General features: G+C 37.3%; 3 protein-coding genes and 1 pseudogene across 6 annotated transcripts in view; 2 read left to right on the top strand and 2 right to left on the bottom strand.

Moving 5' to 3' along the window:
- Positions 1–1,767: 1,767 nt before the first annotated feature.
- On the top strand, positions 1,768–18,037 carry LOC111341548 (serine/threonine-protein phosphatase 4 regulatory subunit 1). 2 transcript variants are annotated; one of them, XM_088752610.1, is made up of 22 exons: positions 1,768–1,835; positions 1,900–1,956; positions 2,072–2,189; positions 2,331–2,434; positions 3,997–4,136; positions 5,045–5,105; positions 5,862–5,947; positions 6,265–6,369; positions 7,032–7,097; positions 7,248–7,298; positions 7,588–7,695; positions 8,130–8,329; positions 8,625–9,285; positions 9,921–10,106; positions 10,260–10,379; positions 10,592–10,633; positions 11,016–11,116; positions 11,797–11,917; positions 12,394–12,509; positions 13,320–13,480; positions 14,659–15,194; positions 15,716–18,037. In XM_088752610.1, exons 1-22 carry the CDS (start codon positions 1,829–1,831, stop codon positions 15,767–15,769), a joined length of 3,201 nt encoding a protein of 1,066 aa, XP_088608736.1. In that variant the 5' UTR covers positions 1,768–1,828; the 3' UTR covers positions 15,770–18,037. The 2 variants fall into 2 exon arrangements, with proteins under 2 accessions (XP_088608736.1, XP_022804267.2); XM_022948532.2 differs by having other exon boundaries at positions 14,659–15,179.
- A 547-nt stretch (positions 18,038–18,584) lies between these two features.
- On the bottom strand, positions 18,585–19,763 carry LOC111341551 (histone H2A). Its single transcript, XM_022948538.2, has one exon. It carries the CDS (start codon positions 19,543–19,545, stop codon positions 19,159–19,161), a length of 387 nt encoding a protein of 128 aa, XP_022804273.2. The 5' UTR covers positions 19,546–19,763; the 3' UTR covers positions 18,585–19,158.
- On the top strand, positions 19,719–21,908 carry LOC111341550 (cysteine/serine-rich nuclear protein 3). Of its 2 annotated transcripts, none has more exons than XM_022948536.2 (2): positions 19,719–19,871; positions 20,137–21,908. In XM_022948536.2, exon 2 carries the CDS (start codon positions 20,992–20,994, stop codon positions 21,709–21,711), a length of 720 nt encoding a protein of 239 aa, XP_022804271.1. In that variant the 5' UTR covers positions 19,719–19,871; positions 20,137–20,991; the 3' UTR covers positions 21,712–21,908. The 2 variants fall into 2 exon arrangements, with proteins under 2 accessions (XP_022804271.1, XP_022804272.1); XM_022948537.2 differs by having other exon boundaries at positions 19,724–19,871; positions 20,220–21,908.
- Positions 21,909–23,485: 1,577 nt separating this feature from the next.
- LOC111341553 (ryncolin-1 pseudogene) overlaps positions 23,486–24,087 on the bottom strand; it is a 2,490-nt pseudogene continuing 1,888 nt past the window's right edge. The window contains exon 3 of the transcript XR_015998262.1: positions 23,486–24,031. The product of XR_015998262.1 is annotated as a ryncolin-1 pseudogene (transcript). The remainder of the gene's footprint in view (positions 24,032–24,087) is intronic.

The raw sequence follows: 24,087 nt of genomic DNA on the forward strand, positions 1-24,087 counted from the left end.
TTTGAGCCCGAGATTTCTGTTGCGTGATAGTTGAAGGGGGTTGATGCCCGAATTAATCATCTCATGTTGGAAAGGAAAGCGCGCAATCAAATTTTTAAAGAATGAATCTAGGTGTTCAAAATTTTACTATCATAATAGTGACACAAACTCGCTTTTTTATTTCAATTTGTTTACACTGGTAAGCCACTGATCTTACTAGCTTCCTACCACGGAATGGATGACGGGTAGCGTAGCCAATCAGATCGCAGAATCAGTGCCAGCTTCAGCATATTTCATCACGTGATGTGTTTAGACTGGTTGCACGTGAGTGACTTTTTCCCTTTCACATCGGTAGAATTGCCGCCATGCTACCAGAAGACGAAATTTTGAAGCACGATTTATTTTGGTTTAGCCATACCACGGGTTATCGTGACAATGAACTCAGTATTGGCTGGTCTTCTTACATGAACAAGTGATAACAATAGTTGTCATAATGATTATACACACCCAGGGCCTTTAGTTCAAACAAAGTCTATCTCAGATCTTGGTTTACTTGACTTACTTCGCGGAGATTGCTCCCTTGATTGTGTCAGTTTGCTTTTCTTAAATCATTCCTTTTTTTTTTTTTTCAGCGTAAGTGCCTTCAGCCTTAACCTCACGGACTGTTCCTATAATTAAACGTCTCGAGGCGATATCGACGGATGAGTTTAACCGCGGTCGCGATAAACGTTGGCCAGACTTAATCGAAATGAAAGGTGATTGACGTTTTGCTCAAGTTCTTGCGCTCATTTAATGAATTTACAGAAATATTCAAAGTGAATAAAGTACTTCCGAAAATCTTCTTGCGATATCTAAGTGACTATAAGTAGTGCGTGGTAGTTTATGAGAATTCATCGGTGGAGGTTTAGCCCAAAAAATTATTAATTGCGTAGCCACAGGCAGCCCAAGCTCTCTTTGAGAACCACACAAGGAACACAATTTGCATATTTATAAGGAGTTGTATGGGATTTTCTACAAGATCTCCATAGAGATATTTAAAAGTGAAAATATTAAATAAAAATGGCTTACCTTGTTCCATACGTGTGTTGTTTGCTCCTGGTGTCGTTATTTTACCGATTTCACTTGATTTAAGAAAACCAGGATTAAAAAAAACCGCTTAAATCAAGTGAAATCGGTAAAATAACGACACCAGGAGCAAACAACACACGTATGGAACAAGGTAAGCCATTTTCATTTAATATTTTCACTTTTAACTATCTCTGTGGATATCTTGTAGAAAATCCCATACAAATCGTTATAAATATGCAAAGAGAGCTTGGGCTACCTGTGGCATAGCTTGCCTCCATGGCACGCGTGGAGTCAGGGGTTAGCGAGAGAATCTTACGGTTTTGTCGATGCAACCCACGGCATTGCCAGTACATCTATGAGGAGTTTAAGGACCTCGCAGCATAGTTACCTATCCTCGCAGATATAATCAGTTTTATTAAAAGGAAATTTATAGAGCTTCATCTCGATTGCGAAGATTCTCTTTCGTACTTTCAGTCCAAGGTGCGAAAGAAGAAAACCGACGTGTCCCTAACTAAGCCAAACCCGCCTTTTTCTTCTTTCTTTTTCTTCCTTTACTTTCCCAGCCCAGAAACTCTAAGAAAACATGGCTGCAAAGCAAAATATGTGATTTGGCCAAATTCAATATATGGTACCGGAAATTGAGCATATGACCCACGTAAGCAAATGGTTATGTCAGCATGACTACTTGTAGCCGGACAACTCAGCAGGGGTGGCCTGGTTCTGACTTGTCAGTCACGTGACTGGAAGCCATGTTTAGAAGAAAGTTTAGTGGCCGCTCAAGATGGCGGGTAGGTTGTGAATTCCGATGAGGTATTCGTCCCATTTCAGCACTCATTATTGGTTTCTTTTCAGATATACGATTTCATATAGAGAGCACTGATGGTCCAGAAGAAGAGGACCAAGAAGATGGTACGTTTTGTTTTGAATCTCCTCGGATAAACGACATTCGTTTTCTACAACGCATCGGTTTTTGTCAGTTTCACGCTTCAAAAGTAACGTATTACTCAATATCTCGATTTCGCAGAAGGATACGAGATGGATCAAGACGAGACGTCTTTACATTGTTATGCTTCCGCTGAAGAACCAATGGGTCCCATCATTAGAATGGAAAGGTTTATGTTGAGCGACATAATTGTAAATCGGTGAGTTTGGGAAAGTTCATGGATGCATCCGCTCTGATCTGCTTGCACGTGTGAGCAAGAACCACGTCTTCTCGTTACACTTTGACGTTTTTTATGATCCCTCCCCGAACAAATATTTTATTTGCAATAATTTCTTTGTAGACAAATGGCAGCTAGATGTTGTCAGGACGCTTTGAGAGCGAGCAAGGCAAAGGAAGAAGTTTATCATGTGTTGAGACTGATGGTTCGCCTATCGGACGACATTGGTAAGGCCTTCATACGTAACTGCGAGTGAGTTTAGCGTAATCTACCAATATTTGAAGTAGAAATCTTTGAAAGTTAAGTATCCGGAAAAATTCTTCCAATTAATTTTTTAATCCTATTTGAACTTGGAAGAATCATTTATTTTTGCCCATCTCAGCGGAGTCCATATATTTGCGGTGTATAATTTTGAACTCTTTATCGCAGCGGGTAAGGCCGCACAAATTTTGTGATATTTGGAGGGAAAAAAAAGGGTAGAAAATAATGTTGTTTGCTGAATCTGTAGATCATGTTTAAATCAGCTATTACCCAGCTGTACAGCAGGCTGTAGAAGTAGAGCATGTATTTTTTCGTCCCGGTTGTTCGTCTTGTCTTATTTGAAGTTTTACCACCGGACATAGAGGCAATGTTTATGTTAATCCCGCCAATGAATTACTTTTTTATTCTTGTAAAAGGGTCAGTTGATTAGAAAGAAAACCATAGCTTCTTAAAACTCACGATCATTTGATTTTAAGATAAGAATTATTTAAAAATCCGTGTGTCTTTATCGGTAACGTACAGTACATCAGTGCATGTGTGCAAGGAGTAGCTTCGCCTGGGAAGACCCCAGACTAATAAAAGAATTAGTACACAGCCAAAATATTGTTACCTATGCTACCTAGTTCTCACAAATGTGTGTACTTGTAGGTAATGTAAATGTTGGTTGTGGTCTAAGTAGATAAGCCAAGTATACTTTTAGAAGATACTATCTTAGTGTTTCTATAATTTGGGCATTTACTAGGAAGATCGTGATTTATTTGTAATGTTTTACTCACTAAGACCAATCAGTTGAGTTGTTATAGTATGAAATTGTTACAAAATAAGTTTGTCTGAGGATTTTTTGATGGTCATGTTATTGAATGCTTCAATTATCCAACTTGATATGACTGCAGCTGTGAACTAGCTGCTATGCATTCCATATACAGATTTGGGCAAGATTTATGTACAGCCTCATTTATTTGATTATGCATACAGTTCTTGGATAAAGAAAAAATATATTGCCCTTGGGACTATAGCTTTGTCTAAGAATAGCATTGGGTTATCCAGAAATCTTTCCTAGATTTCTACATAAAAACAAATGCTTGCTTGTTGAGAGATATTCTTAATGGGAGATTGTAGAGTGGCATGAAGAAAAGCCTTTAACTGGTGGCATATCTTTGACCTCTACGGCCACATTTGTCAAGGCTGCAAGCAGGCTGTTTTGTTTGGATTTTGCCTTACTGCACAGCCATCTATTTCTTCAGTGCGACATGGAAAAATTTGTAGAAATCCCTGTGCAAATGTGAAAAAGTGTACATAAGTATGTTGGTTAAGTGAACATGAGTGTACACAATCAGTTGTGTTGTTGCAAGACACTTCACTACTATGTAAAGTGTCCCTCTCTGTCAAAGATTAAACAAAAGTATGGGCAAACTGTGTCAGAGACTCAGGAAATTATTTGGGAGCAACTCTATACTGGACTGGCAATTGCTATATGTGAAGGACACAGGGCTAAACTCCAAGACTTGACCATCATTTTATATTTCAGAGCCATCTGTTAGAGTGGAGCTGATGGAGCAAGTACCACATGTCGCTGTATACTGTTACGAGCATCACTCAATGATGGAAGCTGTACCGCAGTACATTTTATTCATTGTGCTGCGGTTTTTGACTGATTCGAACAATCAGGTAGATAAAATTCAAAGTAAATTCCATTTCCATTCTCTTGACTTTTGATAATACTGTAAAGAATCATTGCTAAAGCAACAGTGTTGTCGCTAAGTGCCGGCTGCTGGAGAAGTTTGCCAGATGAAAAAGGAGCAATCACTGGCTAGATTTTAGGCTGGTGATCCCTTGGTAAAGCTCAATGGGCACTTCAGAGGTTACACACTTATAAATTGTTCACCACTTTTGAGCTGCCTCAGTTAAAATTTCAGTGGGTGGCTTAATTTCTTAGCTACATGTACAACCCTGAAGCAAATGCTGTGATATTGATTGTTTTATGAATATCTGGATATCTGAATTTGAGTAGAAGAAGGAAGACTTCTTAAGTGAACATTACCTTTTCAGAAGTAGAGATGGTAAAAGAGTTTAATTACCTTAAAAGTCAAAGTATAAAATGTATGTTCATATACAAACAGTTTGTCAGATGAGGTTGGAGCTGTGAAGTGAAGTGACCTTTGTATGTAAAGTAATGACTCAAGGAAAATGTAGCTTTAATATTTTCAAGTGCTTCATTGGCATTCTTTGGTAATACTTGTCATCCTAAACCTTGCTATTCCTTTTTCAGTTTTTCTTGCTTCTTTTATGTTTGTTAGCAGAAGTTGGATTCCCTGGCATTAATACTAATTTCTGAGATACTCTACAATTGTTTAAATTTATTCTGAAGCAATCTCTTTAAATGAGAGGAAATGCTAGTCAAATTACTTTTTGTTTCTTCCTCTGTCAGACGCTGCTTAAAATTGGCTGGAATTTAGCTTCACTGTTATTCTGTTTAGCCTCTTGCAACTGATTAAAGTGTGCTACATTGTCTGTGGACTTGTGATTTTTTTTTTGTAAAGCATGAAAGTTGATATTGCTTTGTTTTTGATATTCAGGTTCGTAAAACAAGTCAAGCGGCACTACTGGTTCTGTTGGAACAGGAAGTTGTGGAAAGAGGTGAAAGTGAATCTTGTTATTAAATCATTTTCTCCTAATTTGTTTAAAATTGCTTTTGAATTACTTGTTTCTTTAGGTTGCTGTTCCAGTTTCTACTGGTAAACAATTCAGTCAACTCTTACTAGATGTATAAAATATTATTTACCATATACCTGATGGTTTGACTTACATTGTATGATTTCAACAATTGGTAAAGAAAGTAAAGCAGATACATGGCAAGGGAAACCTAATAAAAAAAAAACAATTAACTTAGGTTTCATTACAGGTAAAGCCAGATAAATTAATCTAGACAACAGATACAGTGAATAATGCATTGACAAATGTAACCTGTTGGTTATATAACATGCTGGTTAACATCGTTAGTATTTGCTTTTGCTCATATGTCACAGTAACTTTGCTCACAGTGCCTGGCATGTGAGTACTTGTTATTGTCACCATATATTTAATTTAGCCTAGCTGTAGTATATTAATGGTCATGTCCTGGAGCAAGAACTCGTGTGGTTCAGGGAACTGGAGCATTACACCTGCAAATTTTTAGCTATTTTCAAAGTGCAAAGTGGTAATGTTTCAGCACACTGTATCCAGATCAAAATCAGTTTTAACAAGGACGTATTTTCTGGTGATATGCCAATAGTAAGTAGCTATCAGCTCCTTTAGACCTCTCACCATGTAAGTCAGATAAGTAGATTTTGAAATGTGTCTGTGGTCACATACATATATGTAATTCTAATATCTGAAAGGAAATTTCTTTTTCAGAGGATGTTGAGGAACAGGTTTGTCCTGTTCTTCTTCAGCTGACAGCAGGGGAGAGCAATGATGACTTCAGATCTGAAGCAGTGGCTGTAAGTTTCATTTTTATCGAGCTGCACAAAGGAAGGGCATTAACTGAGTTTTTAAAGTTTTAAAGTTTTATATTGAAACTCAAATGTTATGGAAATTCTCCACTAACTCTAATTTGGAGATACTTCAGGCCATTCTGATAGTTGGAATTTGGTCTCTTTAACTTTCATCTGACTAATAATTCATTTAGAGTTAAAGCTGCTTTTTTCTAAAGATTTCATGTGATAAAAGAGTTGATGGATTTGAAGTATAATAAAACTGTTTTACATTGTAAGATGTGACAAAGTTTATTGTTTGTGTGTGTGTTTTTATTTATCAGTTGATGAGTAAGATGGCTCCGCTTGTTGGAAGAGACATCACAGAGAGATACTTTTTACCAAGATTTGAACTTCTTTGTTCTGATCCTCTGTTCCATGTCAGGAAGGTATGCTAGTGTTGACCGTTACTTATCGTGTTCAAAACTGCACTTTTAATGAGCTTGTCCACAGATAGATACGGGTGCAGGTGCAGATATGGTATTACATGTAACGAAGGTGCAAGTGTTGAGGTGCTAATTACAATAGTTGTGCAACACTAGGAAGAAATGTTTAAAAGATATTGTTATTAACAAGTGGGGAAAACTTTCATTACTGTTTCAAGCAATGTTGTTGATTCAGCATTGCATGTGTGGCCATTGCGAAAGGTATAAATAGACTAAAGAATAGATGAATAAATTTCCTAACAAGTTTAATTACACAACATCAGTTAGGATGGGGATGATCCCTTTAGTTTCTTTTTGGGGTTGATAATTTCATCATCTTGCTTGGTAATGCAGTTTTTATGTCGCTGTTCTTTTCTTGACAAGAGAAGTCTGTGTACAGTTGTTTTAACTCTAGCATAGTGTTGCTTCCTTGTTAGACTATCTTTAAAAATAGTAGTCACATTAATCAAGAGGCAACTTTGTGATTGAAGGTATCATGAGCAAAAGGAGAAGGCTGCTACAGGCAAACTGAGAGATAACATTCAAAGCACTGCACTGGTGCATTCTCCTGTGCATTCTCTTTATCATTCTCATGATTGTGCTTTCTCTAAAAATTCCTACTTTAGGTTTGTGCATCAAACTTTGGTGAGATGTGCAGTGTTCTAGGGCCAGATGTGACCAGGGAGAGAATGGTAAGCAACTGTGTTTGTCAAATTTATTTTCATTGCAACACTCTGAGGGGAGCTTCAGCTGTAATTATTGATTGAATATCCAGCTCTTACACATCCCTCAACTTATTCTTCACCATGCAATACTCCAACTGGTGTTTGTTTCCATTTCAGCTTCCAGTCTTCTTCAAACTGTGTCAAGATGGAGTTTGGGGTGTTAGAAAGGCGAGTTTCTCACCAAGTTTATGATATTGAAATAGAACTAGTTACAATGTGCAGGTGTATCTTTTTTTTCTCTTGTTTCAGGCACTGCACATGATAATCATTCTTGGTTAGGGATTTCCAATAAAAATAGATTTTCTTTTAACCTGTTTTTTCCTAGCTCACTTTCTTCTTTTGAGTACTAAAGCTGCACACTTAAAAGTTACATGTACAGCTATAATCTAACAACAGAGTTAAAATCAATTCTGACATCAAACCAGCTGCTTACATTTGCATTCCTTTATAAATAAAGGCATGTGCTGAATGTTATATGAGTGTGTCAAGTGCAAGCCTAGCAGAAACCAGGAAAACAGAGCTCTCTCAGTTCTTCGTTGGTTTGCTCTGTGACAAGTCAAGATGGGTATGTACATGCCATCATCATGAATGACCATTACCTTTTGTGTTGTTGATTTGGTTTTGATTTTATAGTCTAGCTGACTTTCATGCAGTATATATAGGGTTTTGGTACTTAGGTGCTCCTTGGGGGGGCCTGTGTTTAAAAGTCAGGGTCTTTTAGTTAAAAAAATCACTGTCAACTGTGTCAAGGCTTTAAAGTTAGTATGTGAGAGAAAGTTTTCCTTATCAAAGCTTCAACATGTATTTGAAAGCATTGTTTAAAAAGGAGTATGGAAGATTAACAATCATCCACACTCTTTTCGAATGCTTTCCCCGCACTTTCTGATGCGTCTGAAATTTTCACCTGAGTACATGCAGATATCCATGTACTTTGGCCCTTTCTCTCCTACAATGCTTCTAAGTTAAAATCAACAATCATAATTGCTTTGTTTGTTCTAGGTTCAAATGGCAGCATATCAAAGTCTGGGACCATTTATTTCCACATTTGCAGACCCAGCTGACAGTGGTTTTTACATAAACGAGGATGGTGTTTTGACTGCTTTATCCGAGAGAGAGCTGGAAACCCCTCCTCCTTCCCCAACTAAAACAGAGGGAGAACCAACTGCCAGTGAAACTACCAGTGGTGAATCTAATGAAGAGTAAGACGCAAAATATTTACTCTGCAGTTGAAGTACTTTGAGTTTGAAATAATTCATACGTGGACAGGGGTGTTCTTTTTATCTTTGTAAGAAAATTGAAGTGAACTCATGAATATAGACATTGTAGCAGGTAATATTTAGAGTAATCTTTCGATTACATTTCATTCTTTTTATCCTTTACTGAAATGAAAAATCTTCACTTTCAAGTTGAAACAACCCATATGTTGATCTACAAATAGCTGTACAACACTTAATAGTGTATTTGCTGTAGAAATAACAATGTGATTTGTTCCAGTGCGACTCTTTCGGAAGAATCTCGTGAAGGAAACAAGCATCAAACTGAACGACAGTCATCACCTGAGGCTCGCACTACAGATTCTGGTTATATTTCCCCTCCTGAAATCATGTCAAATGATCAAGATCTACAGAAACAATCACATGACACACAAAACAGGGATGTTGTTACTCAAACATGTTCTAAAGAATCAAGAAATTGTGACAAGCACATGACCACAGATCTTGATGAGGTTGACGATAAGTACTTTGATTCATTTCTCTATTGGAGGACTCCTTTACCTCAAGTTGAATTAGATGCTGAAGATTTAGATGTTGCAACTGTTGAAAATGTTAAAACTGCAAGTGATAAATTAGACTTGAAACCTGGAGCTAATGCACTGCATGAAGGAGAAACAAGTGGCTTGCTGGAGACGCAGTGTCATAGCAACACCTTTGACCAACATCATCGTCATCATCCAAGGTTGGCTTTTATGCATGGTGATGATGACAGTGATGAGGAAGATGGTATTCCTCTCTATTCTCTCACTGATGATTTTCATATGGATCATGGTATTGGGAGGTTTGATTACGATGATTACAGGAAGCTTAATTTAGCTCACACATCTTCATTTGATGATGACCTTCTTATTGCCGATCATATAACTGCTCCACCTGTGCAGGTACAACTCTCAAAATATTGTGTCTTACTGAACTGATTCTGCCAGCAAAATTTGTTGTTGGAGGTTAGAATTAGTTTTAAATGGCCAACAGTAATCAATGGTACATGTATGTTTCTGGTGTAACATTTAAAATGATTACCATGACATGAGTTTTCTTGAAGAGTCTCTTACTTTTTCTCCTTCAATATGATTAAGATTTTCCTGGTTGAATTTAGTTGTTTTTATGAAAGAGTGCAGCCTGTGTTCAGGTTCCTTCACGGGAATAAGATCCCACTAAAATTTGCATCACTCCTGACATGTGACTTGTTGCTTCATTTGGTGGTAGTGTTGAAATTTTATTAGAAAGGCGCAGGTTCTGATTCCATCAAAGCCTAAATTTTCCTGGTTTCTTTTCTGCAATTTGTCTTTTTTGTAAGGATAATAGTTTCTCTTTTTTAACCATCCACAGGTAAAAATCTTTGTAGAATTTGTGTCATTCAAATGTGGATAGTTGAGAGTGAAATTATTTGCTGTTTAAACTTCTGGATAAGAGTTTAACAAGTGTCCATTAATTGAATGTTTCACTTCACATTACTTTTGTGGATTTTTTTTCTAAACCTCTATGCTGATTGTAATTTTACTGTACTTTGTTTTAGCATGTTATTCCTCAAACTCTCCTTGATCACTATATATCCATGACTGAACCAGCCAAAGCTCAAACTATTGACACAGAGATAGTGCGGCACTGTGCTTTCAGTTTACCAGCAGTGACACTTACACTGGGACGTAAAAACTGGCCATGTCTGAGAGATACGTTTGAAATGCTTATTGCAGATATGCAGGTAGGATTCAAGAAAAATTCCAAGCAATAAGTATTAAATTTTACCACAAATAGCCTGGTTTTTCTTCCTTGTTTTCAGGTTATTGTCTTTTTAGGGGTGTCTTTTGCCTGGAATTCTTATCTTAATTCTTGATATGAAATTTGTGTTTTGCAGTGGAAAGTTCGAAGAACATTAGCATTTTCCATCCATGAACTAGCCTTAGTTCTTGGAAGTGAAATCACACGCATTGAGTTAGTACCTACTTTTAACAGTTTCCTTAAGGATTTGGATGAGGTGAGAGGCATTGACAGAATTTTTTGTCTTCATTTCCTTTTTACTTTGCATCTGATTATTCATTCACCTCATGTGACATACAACCCAATTTTTGTACAATTATGTGATCTGAGGAAATTAAATTCTTTAAGATATGCCCCAAACAAATATAAGAAGGCTTTGATTTGGCAAATGCATTTCTTAATTCTGTATCCCCTTTAATTTTTTTACAGGTGAGAATAGGTGTACTGAAACATTTAGCAGACTTCATCAAGGTAAGTTGACTCTACATATAATTGATTGTTTAAGCAGGTTTCAAATTGGGACTTTTTTTACTTACATGACAGACAATCCACCAGGTCTTTCAAGGCAAAGGTTATTTTTCATTTCTGATGCACTGTCTGACATACAGGTCCTTAGTTATGAATCAATTATTATCCCTTTGTTGGTCTTTTTCTATCTTCTCATCACTTTGACTTTGTAAATTTATTGATGATTTAAGGAGAAATTCCTCTTTGATCACTCTTGGGAGCAAAAGGGTTAAGTGTGTGCACAGGCTGCCCAACAGGACTTCAAGACAACACCTGAGATACTTGGGATTATTTTTGGAGCACATCTAATGCCCCAGTAAATGCTTATTCTCTTCTTTCATTGCAGCTTCTTCCATCTGATGTAAGCGGTGACTATCTTCCCATGCTAACAGACTTTCTCACAACAGATAATAACAGAAACTGGCGGTTTCGTTTTGAGCTTGCTGAGTAAGTTCTCCATTTTGTAACAAATGGCAAAGTTCCTTGTTTGTAAAGAAAGAATGTGTTAAAGTCTAGACATAGAAGCAAAACACAAAGTTTTGAATTACCTTGTGGATTTTCAAATAACAAACATGTTGACATGTCTTTTCCCATCAAGTTTGACCTAAGTTCAACTCCATTCACTACTTGTGAATGATCTAGTCCAGTTTAGCTGAGAATGGCCAGATATTAAAAATATAAAAAAAGAAGGCACACAGAGGTCAACAAAAAACTTTAGGCCCTATTCCGTTAATGTGTTGATTTTCTTGAAAGAGGAAGTCTCTTAATCCTTAAACCCTCAGAGTGACTAGCTTCTAATTTCTCTTTACAACAATATCCCTGATTCAAACATTATCTATACAGCCAAAAACTAACCATAAAAGTCCCACGTTTCGGCGACATCTTGGCACCATTGTCAAGGAAAACTAAATTTAATATGCAATCGCAAGAGTAACTAAGAATCCAGAGTCACTAAACTCAAACATTATGGTCAACAGAATAAAGGAATAGGTCACCTACCAAAAAAATTTTTGATTGTTAAACAAATTCTCTCCGTTGGCACTTAAGAAAATGTATAGAGAACAGTATGGAGAATATGCATACTGATGTTTGGGTAGAAAGGGTTAAACTGTTTGATTTCCTTTTAGGCAACTTATGTCTCTATGTGAGATATATGAACCCAAACAAGTTTTGCAGTATATTTGTCCTATTGCCATTTCACTTGCCACAGACAGAGTGGCCGATGTCAGAACGATAGCATTTAAACTGGTGAGTGTGGTATTCTTTTGTTTTATTCAACAGAGCTGTGGTCTAGAAGTGCCTGGTGGCCCCTGGTGCCTAACTTTTGCTCTTGGCCGACTCAGGAATCTTAGTTTTTTCATAAAAAGCATAATTATGCTGGGCACCCTGGATTTCACAGTTGAGAGCACTGGGCTCCCTTATTTTTTTTAGAGCACAGCCTTGATTTAAGTTCAGATTTTATCCAGTGCTCGGGGTAAAATGAGGGCAAAGAAGCTGGCTTGAAAAGGCAGACTAACTAGGGGTTTTCGCTGACTACTGATTTTAGTCGACAGCCTAACCTAAGACTCTTTATTCATTGAGGCAGATGCATGTTACACGAAACAGGATTGGTTTGTTGCTTACGGAAAGTTGTATCTGATGTACATGTAGGTTATTGTTGATTGTAAAGCTGCTGTACTCTAATCTTATGTGAAATAATACTGATTTTTGATGACCCATTTCAGATTGGTATTTTACTTCAAAGGCTGCATAGCTGCACTGAAGATGGTCCGGCTCACAAGTTTGTGTGTGACATCATCAATAAATTTGCACATAGCCCACAATGGACAAGGAGACAAGCGTGAGTTCTTCATTAAAAGTTCCCTCTGTTTGGTTTAGTAGTGGGGCTCCCATGCGTGCAAAGTGCACGTGGGGCAGAGCCCCATACCCATGGAATATGGTCAACCTCTTTGTTTGGTTGTCACATGACTGACCGAGCGTGCGTACATGCCTTCAGATTGCACGGGTAGGGTAGGGGAGACTATCAAATTGAAGGGAGGGGTGACTCGGGTGAGTCTTGGCAAATGCACATCTTTTATGTTATCATTAATATTACAAACTTGGGAGCTCCGCTTCTAGGCTTGGCTAAATCTATATATTAGACTTTCAGTTGATTGATACTAGAGGGACAAATAGTAGACACATTTTTCTGACCAAAGCAAGACTTTTGGCTCATCCCAAATATGTGCCTGTGTACATTAAAAGCACATGTGCTTGCAGTACATAATAAAACTGCAAATAGGCTAGCCTTTGGGGTTAAATTTCTTATTCATTTAAATCTTCAAAGCTGTCATCCTGTATGTGTGTGGAGGTGCTCAGTGATTTTCTCTTTTTCTTGTTTTTATGACATCCACTTGTACCTACAAGAAAACAAAAAATAAAATAAAATTTAATAGATAAGGAGTTTCTGCAGAAATGTATCTGTAGGACCCACTTAAAATTTGATTCTACATTGTACTTGTAGATGAAGGTTTCCAAGGATTGATATTATTCCTACATGCAGTGAGCTGTCATTTGAATTAAGGGGGGAAACTGCCCTTGGTGGTATAGGTGGTTAGTAGATGGAGGAAAAGTTCCAGACTTAACTTAATGCGTTGTTGTTATTTCACAGGTATGCACAACTCTGCCAAAATTTACTGGAAGAAAATGTTGAAACCGGGGAACAGTTCTCCAAAGAGTTTTTACCAAGTTTGTTGTATCTCCTAACGGATCCTGTACCCAATGTTCGACTCAGTTTAGCCAGGACTTTGTCACAGAGTGTTACAGTCTTAGGTACAGTGCATTTATTGTAATGATTTTAAATGCATACCATGTTGCCCTGAAATTGTTTTAGAAGCTTAATGTATATTTTTATGATGCACAACTTTTTGTGCTTAATGGAAACAAATTTTTGCAGTTTGAGATGACTGAATTTTTGGGAATTCCAGTGAATACTGTATCAAGCAACCCCATCTTAAGTTGACACCTTATTCTGTGTAGGCACAACCCAAATTCAAGTTCTCCCTTTCCATTTCAATCTAAAAGGAACCTTGGTTAAATGACATAAATGCCAAATTTTGGATTTGATTTTTTATACAACCCTTTGGAACTGCAACATTTACCTTAGAATACATATTCTGGTAATACATTGTAATTTGGCAACCAAAAAACTTTCAAATTTCAGAGGTTAGCTCAATGGATAGAGTGCTGGACTGTTGTGTGCAAGGTCGAGGGTTCAAGCCCCGGCTGGACCAACACTCAAGGTCTTAAAATAATTGAGAAGAATATGCTACCTTTCTATAACATCAAGAAATGGTTAGATATTCTAGTCTTCTCGGATAGGGACGAATAACTAGGGGTCCTGTCTTCAGTAGGGTTAGGGGTAGGAGATGCTAATTTCCCACGCACGAGATTACTGTGCAATGGATGTCCTCCCCTGGGGTGGGATGAGTGGGTTAGTACATTAATTGTAAAGCGCTGTTGATCTGTCATTGTAAATAGCGCTCTATAAGAAATAAATTATTATTATTATTATTATTATTATTATTATTATTATTATTATTATTATCTTTTTAGGCTAAAATATACCAAACTGGCCAGTCACATACCAATGTATGCAGAAGTATTTGGCTGTTTTGACAGGATTCTCTTTTTTTTTTATAGCTTTTACATCTGAGAAGCTGAATTTTCAAAATGAAAGGATGTTGCAATTTCAATTGTTGGTTGTAGCCTACTCTACTTATTTTATATATTCACTCAATCTTATTAAATTTACTTAATATGGAAAGTGATACCTTCCTTTCAAATGCACTGCCACCAACAGATTAAATTTTATTATGAAAATGCAACATCCCTGGAACTTTGTGATGTAGTACAGTTGTGATCATGCATTCCTTTTTTTTAGCATGGTATAAGCATCACTCTGCATGATTAGTTACAGTCTCTCCATTTTTTTTTTCTGTGCATCTTAGAACTGTTCAAAGAGAATGATGCAGAGGGCAAAGAGACCATTCTTTCTGCTCTGCAGAGGCTTCAATATGATCCAGACAGGGATGTCAGGTACTTTGCTGGGGTGGAGGAAGATGCATTGGATCTTACTAATGAGGGTCAAACGACAAGTTTGGATACTGCTCAGGCTGATTTACAGGAAGTAAGCTGTGCCCTTGAAGAAGATTGCGAACTTGAAAATCTTACACCTGATGATGAAGGGGAAAACAGAGCCGATGAAGTTAGCATAAATGAAGAAAATAAAACTGAAACTTTTAATAACACTGAACTGTTGGAGGACTTACATCAGAAAACATTAGAAGAGTCATCATCCTCTGGAACCGTATTTGATACAGATTCTGAAAGTACAGCATTTGAATTTGAAGAGGAGGAAAGGAGGTTAGATTTACAATCTCAAGACGTCACAAATACAGGTGACACATCTGAAGAACTTCATAAAGATTTGAAATCTGATGGGGAGAAGGAACCTCAGTGCTCTTTTGAGGTACTGCTCGTCAAGGTTATTAATGTCAAATGTAGTGTTGATGTTTACAATGTATATATGTATGTATTTAATTTTGTCTTTTTCAGCACTTTAATTGGATACTTGCAGGATACATTTTATACGGTGCAATTTACATTTAATTAAATCCATATTGAAATCAGTAGTAATCCTTACAAACTGTTTGTCTCTCAGAAGTGCAATTTGTTTGTGTATTTCACCAGTTTTTGCTTGTAGTTGCAGCTAATGAGAAAGCAAGACTAAAAACAAATCAACCAATTAGATCTCAAGGCTTGTCTGAAGTAACCAATTAAATTGTGTGGATGAATTTAATTCCTTACAGTATTTGAATAACGGCCCTGAGAGAATTGTACTGACTAAGGTCATGTTAACTTGATTTTGAAATCATGCACATGATTTAAGACAAATTTTCATTAGTTCAGTGACCATTTAAAATGACTGCAATGTGAAGGTAAACAAGGATTACACTCACTTTCTTCTTTTCCAAACTGAAATGTTCTTTGTTCTTTGACTTGCAGGAGTTGAATGAATCGTCAGATCCAATAGAAGAAGCAGAGGGGGAATGCTTTTGACGTAAAATGACATATGCCAATTGTACATTTTCTAAGATATTTTGTGTAGCAATCAAATTTACACACAAGTGTGTTTGAATTATTGGAAATCTGTTTGGTTGCTTTGTTTAAATGAATATAGTAATTGAGCAACAAGCAATTGAGGGGTTCCCAAGGAGTTATTTTTTAATATTAATTATATTATTAGGGTAGGTGTTAATTTATGGAGGTGAATGCAGGTAATAAATAATTATCCAATGTCAATGAAAACTGCATTTGTGATGAATTCCTCAATGTATTGTATATAAAATGGATTACCATGATCTTTTTCGTTCAGATTTTCAGTTAGGCCTGTTGATATATTTCAAAGAATGTTTTTTCTGAATTTTTAGACATGTTGCCAAGTAGGAGTTTTTTTCTCCTTTCCTAGGCAGAATGTACATTCTATTACTAAACTTAATAAATTCTTTATCTTAAGCCAACTTTATTTTACAGTGATCATAACAATAATTCCTATTTCAGTTGCAGAAAAACTCCTAATTTGTGAAACATTTCTTGGATTTTCCAGGCAGACCAAGTTAGATGCATATTCCTTGAGCTAGACTGGAAGAAATGTATTTAAGTCTGGGTCAGATCCTATGAAAACACACAATTCTTTTCAGAATGTCTTTCAGAAATAAAGCAAAGATAAAATATAACCAAAATCAGAAGTAGCAGTGTACCATACTCTTAATCGTCATCTTGGATGAAGGGAGAAGACATTTTGAGATCCATTTTGTAAAGTTAGAAGTCAGTTGAGGGGTGAAAAGTGCAAAAATATTTTAACCTCTCAAAATTACGCTTCAATGAAACCAGAAGAGCCATTGATTTTATTAAGAACCCAGGCTTGTCCTTAGTACACAATCTTCTCTGGCATTTTAGTCGTGGGATTTTGGTTATAGCTGGAGCTGATCCTATTGTGGTTTGCTTCAAATTAGGAATTGTGGATGTGATATCCTACTTTTTCACCCTATACACGATGCAAATTCTTACTTTGCATAGCCTCTTTATACTTAAAATACTTGAATTATGGAGATAGCTTTGGGTGTTAGTTTGTTTTCTTTTAAATATGAGGAGGAATTGAAAATTTTGAAATGTGATCCCAACGATTTTCTTGTAGCTTTGTTCAGATGCAAATCAAGCTGAACCTTACTTGTTCTTTGAGAAAAGCCATAGAGCTGATAGTAAAAAGGAGACAAACTTTATTGTGACAGTCCTACCCTTAAATTTTTTCCTTTTGCATTTAAATAACCTTTGCCCCAATAATGATGTGCACCCAGTTTCTCCCCATTTTAAAGGGAGGTCATCATCAGTAAATGCCAGGAGAATTAAGGAAATGATCACCTTGTAAAATTGATCTGATATTCACAAACTCTCATTGTTGTCGTTGTAAGAAAACGTATAGTTACCATTAATGAGAGTTGAGATGTCAATGAACAGACTCGAAGGACAATCAGAACCAGGCCTCCTCAAAATTGATTGAAGAAGTGACATCAAACAATGGGGACTTGAATTTCTCAACAACACTGGCTTAGTTTGTGGAATGAAGTGGCTTTGTTGTATGTTATGGTCAGTTTTGCATCCAGGGTAGCCCCTTTTCTAAAAAAAGGTTTGGCAGTTGGCTTTTTTTTTACAGGCAGTGTCCTCAATTTTTTGCCCTTGGGAGAGAGAGTCATGTTTGTTGGAATAGGACAACTGCCACACTGATCAGAGGGTTGCTTTGCAGGAAGTCAGAAATTTCCAGTCTGTCACTTGTACTGAACTACATTGAGTACCTCCTGCAAAAGCTAATATGGGAATGTTTATCTTCAGATAGGAATTTTGAGTTTGTCATAGAATTCATTGGTTGAGTTACTATAATTAATTTGAAATACTGAAACTGAGCATATTCTTAATTCATTCCCTGAACTATTTCCTCAAGTAGGGACTATAAAATTTATACCATTAAAAATTTAATTTTTGTAACTGCAGATGTAATGCCTAAATTATTTTTGGATTGGATGTTTGAACTGAATGTCTGCATTAATTGTAATAAACAAGAATTTCTCACAGTAGGTAACTCTTTCATAAATATTTCATATTCACAGTGACATTGAAAGAACACTTTGGTATTGAAACAACCAGTTAAATACTGCTCCACATACAGCACTGCCAAGTTATGTGGGTTGAAACTGTTTGCTGAATGGAGTAATATTGTATCACATGTTGATGTTGAGTATGTGCAATTGATTAAAATCACAAACCAATTTGTATAGTTCTCAATAATATTCTTTGTGATCAGCTCTCTCCTCTTACAGTTTTCTCTCTTGCAAATCCTGCTTAACACAACTAATTGGACTGCGGTTACCAAAGTTTCTTTTTTTATACTTCATATAGCAAATTATGGACAACAACCTGTGTGGGTAAGCTTCTACTCTTTGAAACTCTAAGAATGACCAAAATCCTGTTTCTCCTTAAGGTATTAATGCTTAGGAAGTGCTTTGCAAATAGCCCTGGACTCTATAAAAAAGAACTAAGAAAAATAGTTACATGATTTTTGCCTTTTGTCAATTTGAAGTCTGAGTACCCCTTACCTGTGACCCTTATTGGAAGCAAAATCTCAGAAGATTATGTTGTTTTTATGGCTAAGTGGAACTCGTCACTTCATTAAAGAAAACTCGTATTGATTCAATTCCTCATATATGCACTATTCAGAGGAATTTTCCAAGAATTTGCTAAATTATTGTCTTTAAAAGTCAGAAAATTGAGGATACCCTTCTTCTGGATTACTTGTGAAAGCAGAAGACCAACAGTGAAAGACGATACAGAGAATTTATTAGAGTAAATAACTTCGCCTTTGTAAGTTGTCGGTCACCTTGACATAGTTGGGTTTGACATCGATGCCGGAAAATAAAACACAACCTCCATTACTGTTTGGATTGCGTATAATGAACTTGTCATAACCAACAGATATGTAATTCTTAACTGTGGTGGCAACTAAAGAATTCCTAGGAACTGAAGAGTGCCACAATTTGAGCGTTCTCTTCATGAAATGGGAAAGATTTCAGTATTCTACTATTATGAAACAAAGCCCTTGTCTCAAGGGAAATCACTGTTTTCGCCGAAGACAATGTTTTCTTCATCCAAAATCCGTATGCTTATGACATGACAAGAGGGTAAGTAACTATACGGAATCGCGGAAATCCTACCCTGATACACTCTATTTTGCTGATCAATTAAAAAAAATAATTATCTTTTTTCGTTCATATGTGATTGGGGAAAATAAATTTTAGTCTTGGAATTTAAACCACTTTCAACAGGCCTTTTAAACTTTCTCCATCTCAACGGCTCTATTAGGTAACTTGTTAGCTTTCCAAGCAAATGTATAAGGTTTAGTGAGGGGCTTTTCCTCCTTTTTCGGTCTTCTTTGGCAACAGCACCGCTTGAATGTTCGGTAATACACCTCCTTGAGCGATGGTTACACCGGCAAGCAACTTGTTCAGTTCCTCGTCGTTGCGAACAGCGAGCTGAAGATGGCGTGGTATAATTCTAGACTTCTTGTTATCTCTAGCTGCATTGCCAGCGAGTTCCAGTATTTCAGCTGAGAGGTATTCCAAAACAGCGGCCATGTAAACTGGGGCACCTGCGCCGACACGCTCAGCGTAATTTCCCTTCCTCAACAAACGATGAATTCTGCCGACCGGAAACTGTAAACCCGCTCTAGAAGAACGTGTTTTCGATTTGGTACCCTTAGCTTTACCTTTTCCGCGTCCAGACATGATTTACTGTGTATCTTTGCTCGTAGAAAATTAGTAAGACTGTTAAATGAGGAGAAGTCAACAGGTATGGCGGAATTTAAGTAGAAAGTGAATACGTAACGAAGGTTTGTTTACGTTGACGGATCGAAAGTTCCATCGTTCATCCAATCACATTGCGAGAAGTTTAAACGGAAGTCTGGGGCTTGGACTTGGTAAGACCTCTTGTATGATTTCAAAGGTCTTCCCTGTATAAGAAAGAAGAACAGAATGGGAAAATGTTACAATGGAAATCCTGAAACATTCTCATGTCGTATAAGCTGACACCATAACAAAGCGACCTATATTTGGTAAGTCGGCCGAACTCTAAACGGAAATGTGTTCTAAAGGGGATTTCAAAAACTCCAAACATAAACCAAATCAATCCGGCTAGAGTTTTCTTTTTACAAGTAACTTTGTAATTTTAGTCATCTTCAGCATACCTTTTCATTAACCCGTCGCTATGTATCATTTCTCTAATCATTCTTTTTATCGCAAAGGCTTGGAATAACAGTGAATTGTCGGCCGTGAGGATGCGTGCATTATTTTATTGTCCTTATTAAATTCTTCTTCCAGGCTGAGCTAAATTCAAGGATTGTTTGATGCACGACTTCAAATCTTGAGCCCTTTCCAAAAACCACAATTTTCTTTTGTCGCAGACATGAAAGGAAAATCGTTATCTTGGATCATGGAATCGATGTAGCCCGTGACTAAAAGGTGCTAAAAGACAAATGATACTTGAGGTCAACTCAGGGAAAGTTATGTGCGAAACCAGGTTTGAAACTTGTTGAATCACACTTTGGTCGAACCTCCTATAAAAGGTGTCAAACTGTCAGTTAGAAAATAGAGAAAATAAATTTTGTACTTGCTTTCGACTTACAGGTACGGTTTTATCTTTTATGCTGGTGGAATATTCTATTGAATTTATATTTGGGGTGACCTTCCATGCATATTCAGTCGGCTAATTCAGTTATAGCTTGCCACATGTTACAGCTAATGTTTTTATTCTTTCAACATAACATATAAATTTTACATAACACTGATCATGGTTTTCCCACACGAGTGAAACGCGCCTCGACCTGAAGTTGTTACAGTTTCGCAAGATAAACACGTGGTCTGGAGACGTGGCAGGAGCTTTCGCCTCCCGTCTTCAGTGATGAAAATTGTTTGTTCTCCCAGCCAATAGGAAATAGGTGTTAGAAGTCTTATCCAATCGGGAATAAATAATGAATGAGAGTTATCAGCCATTCTTTTCATTGACGGCTCCTTTAAAACAATGCATCCACTGTCCAATAATACTTCCCGCTCAATGGTAGCTTTGCACCTGTTGGGAAGCTGTCAATTCGCATAAAAAATCAAGTTGCCACTGTGAATTTTCGATCGTTTTGGTAATTTACCGGGGCTAAGCCTTAAAAACAGGACAGGGCGAAAATGTCGAAGAGGAAACTGGAAGAAGAAGATTCTTTGAGTACAACTAGTTCTGACAGCGCTGACAGTTTGGGAAATGTCGAGGAATATCAAAGTGCGAAACGAAATCGACGTGTCCGTTTCAGCGACAGAACAGTATTCCATTTTCCTCGTACACAAGGCTATACGTGTGTGCCTTCGAACGGTGGAACAACGCTTGGGATGAAACATAAACACAGTTTTGTCGAAAGAACTCTGATATCCGAAGAAGATCAGAGCGAAAGTGATACAGAAGATTCCTATGATAGTGTGGACAGCGACGATGAACACAGTTTTATGCCCATTTCTCAAAAAGATCGCAAAGACATTTTGAAAGCGGCCGGCGTAAAGAAAATCAACAAACAAGAAGCTATTGACTGTATGCAAATTAGGTATTCTCGGCAAATTTGCGGATGTTCGTGTAAAGACTTCTGTGAGCCCGACTCATGCAGTTGTTATTTAAATGGAATAAATTGTCAAGTCGATCGAGATAGTTTTCCGTGTGGCTGTAGCCGTGAAGGATGCCAGAACACTCACGGGCGCCATGAGTATGACCCGATTACGGTTCGCCGTCATTTTATTGAAACAGTTTGGAAACTTCGAGGAGAGAAATATCTATGGCGCGAAAAGAAACCCGATCCACAACACGATTCGAATGATTTGCAAGCTTCAAGACAAGTAATGGGTCTTACTTCTGTTTCATAGCTCAAACCATACGTTATATTTATGTTGTTAGAGTTGCATACTGTAAGTTTATAAGGATAAAAAAGCGAAAGGTTTCTAACGAACATTAAATATCGGAGCCACGACTCCGAGATTGTGATGTATTAAAATACGAATTGTGTAATATCTTTAAGGGGTGCGAAATCAGCCCGAAATAAAACTTATATTTTTTATTTGAAGATCGAGACTCTGTCATAATTTCCCTTTGTGTTGTGGTTTGGTAGCTAGCTAAATGCCCATATCGTAAAAAGGAAACCAGTACTCGTGTGAGTCTTTTATTACTTAAGTGCCATCTTTTGCAGTTTTAAGCTAAGACGGAAAGTTAATTAAAGATATTTTCCATTCAAAAATCTGCCGGCTCGCAAGAAATATTGATATACTGTGCATGGCAAAGTCTATTTGCGAACTAGTGTGAAAAATGATTCAATATTTAAAATTACATGGTAGCTATTTTTTGTTTGAGTTATATTGTCATTGTCTCTTGGATTTTGATTCTTTTTTTCTGTTTTTGGTGGCACATCGATATTTAAAACATGACTGGACCTGAAAGGATTTCGCGATTTGCAACGGACGCGGTGTCTAAATACTCTTAACACGTGGAGGGTGAAACTTTTGCGGGAGTTTATTCAGCGAATAGGTGATTCATTGTGTATGTGACCGTGTGTGTGTTATGTGAAAACAAATTCTTGCCGTTTGAAATCTTAGAAATTTCGCTGGGAACCAATTTCTTCGATCGTCCGGTTCTTGCAACGAAACATGGAGAAGGAAAAAAATAACAATTGAAATATGTAGATTTTCAGCTTCAAGTTCAACTGAGAAGGGAGTTAAATGCAATGAAGACGATTCGCAGATGGATTCTTCGAGAGCTTCCGAAGAATACGCCTTGACACTTGGTTCAGAGACGAAGTTCTCATTCATTCATTCAGTCATTTATTCATTCTTTCGTTTGTTCATTCATTCCTTTTTTCTGTCTTTTTCCTTTTACTTTGGCATAAGCTTGTTTTTGCCGTTCGAAAACATTCCGCAAATTTTTCAAAACCTAAAATTCGCGAGATTTTCATGTTGCAAGATGTTTTTACAAAATCCCCCACCATTCATTCTCATCCATTCACATGACTCATGGAATCATTTAAGTTGTTGGTTCCAAGGCTGCCTTCATCTATTACTCTTAAGCTTTGTTGTTTGTTACCCATTATTTTTTTTCGGTTTAACACTGTTATTCCTCCAAGATGAAGGGAAATTAACATCTTGATGATTTTTCAAAAGGCCCCAATTGGCAACAGAAATCCTAATAAAGGTCTTCTTAAGTCAATCGATCCCGGCGAAGTTGAAAAGAACAGCAGCCACGTCAGTTAGCCTGTACCGGGAGTAGAGTAAGAGCCGCGGCGTGAGATCAGCTCTCCTTGTTACAGGCCCTCAGTCAGTGGAAGCCAACGAAAGAGCAGGAAAACGATTAATAGCGTCTGTGGTTGTTAAGGAAACGGCTTCGTGATTTATCCCTGGCCTTACTTCCACCTTTATTTCGGACGCCCACCCTTTTGGTCATTTCCGTTAACTGTGAGCCTAAGATAGACTATATCAGCCTAATGCAAAAGGGGGGGGGAGGGGAGGGGAAGAAGGAGTGGGTAGCATCACGTATGTACACAAAGTGTTCCCAGTTTATCATAGAAACGCACGCCTTCTGATTTGTTGATTATTAAAGAGTCGTAAGTTCAATTTTCATCATCGCGGTCCTACAAGATGTGACCAAAAAGACTGAAAGATTGTTTTTTAAAAATGGTTACTGGCCGAGATTTTGATGCTTCTGAAAAATGCAATCACACGAAAGACCTCTCAAGTGAGAAAAACATTTTGTACTTTGTTTCAATGCAGAGTAACACTAGAGAAAATCGGCCGTACGTCGTCATGATAGCAATAATACATAAGAAAAATGTTACCAGCGTTCATCGAAAAAAAGGTAACTGTCGTTTTCATTTGGTTGATACTGAGTGATACTTACACCAATAGCTATTTGGCTATGAAGAAACTGTCATCACAACTCAGAAATGCACGGGTCTTAATTTCATCTCAGTCGTTTTAAGAGAATAGTTATATCCTTTCCAGGCTGCCCATATCACTCCGTCAGTCGGGTCAGGGCGGAACTGTTCATGATATAGGCCATTCAGGCTGGAGTGCAAACAGCCTCCATACCACTAGCCTCCGTGGTGGTTTTCAGCGCAGTTTCCCGGGATTGCATCATGATCTTCGTCTCTAGTGGTCCATAGCCGACCCCGATGATAAGCGAGGGAATCACCGGCAGTTCCTGACCAAAAAGTATTACATATATTCAATAATGGCAGATGAGATGGCAAAAGTGAT

The sequence above is a fragment of the Stylophora pistillata genome, chromosome 3, assembly GCF_964205215.1.
Source record: "Stylophora pistillata chromosome 3, jaStyPist1.2, whole genome shotgun sequence".
NCBI lineage: Eukaryota > Metazoa > Cnidaria > Anthozoa > Scleractinia > Pocilloporidae > Stylophora > Stylophora pistillata.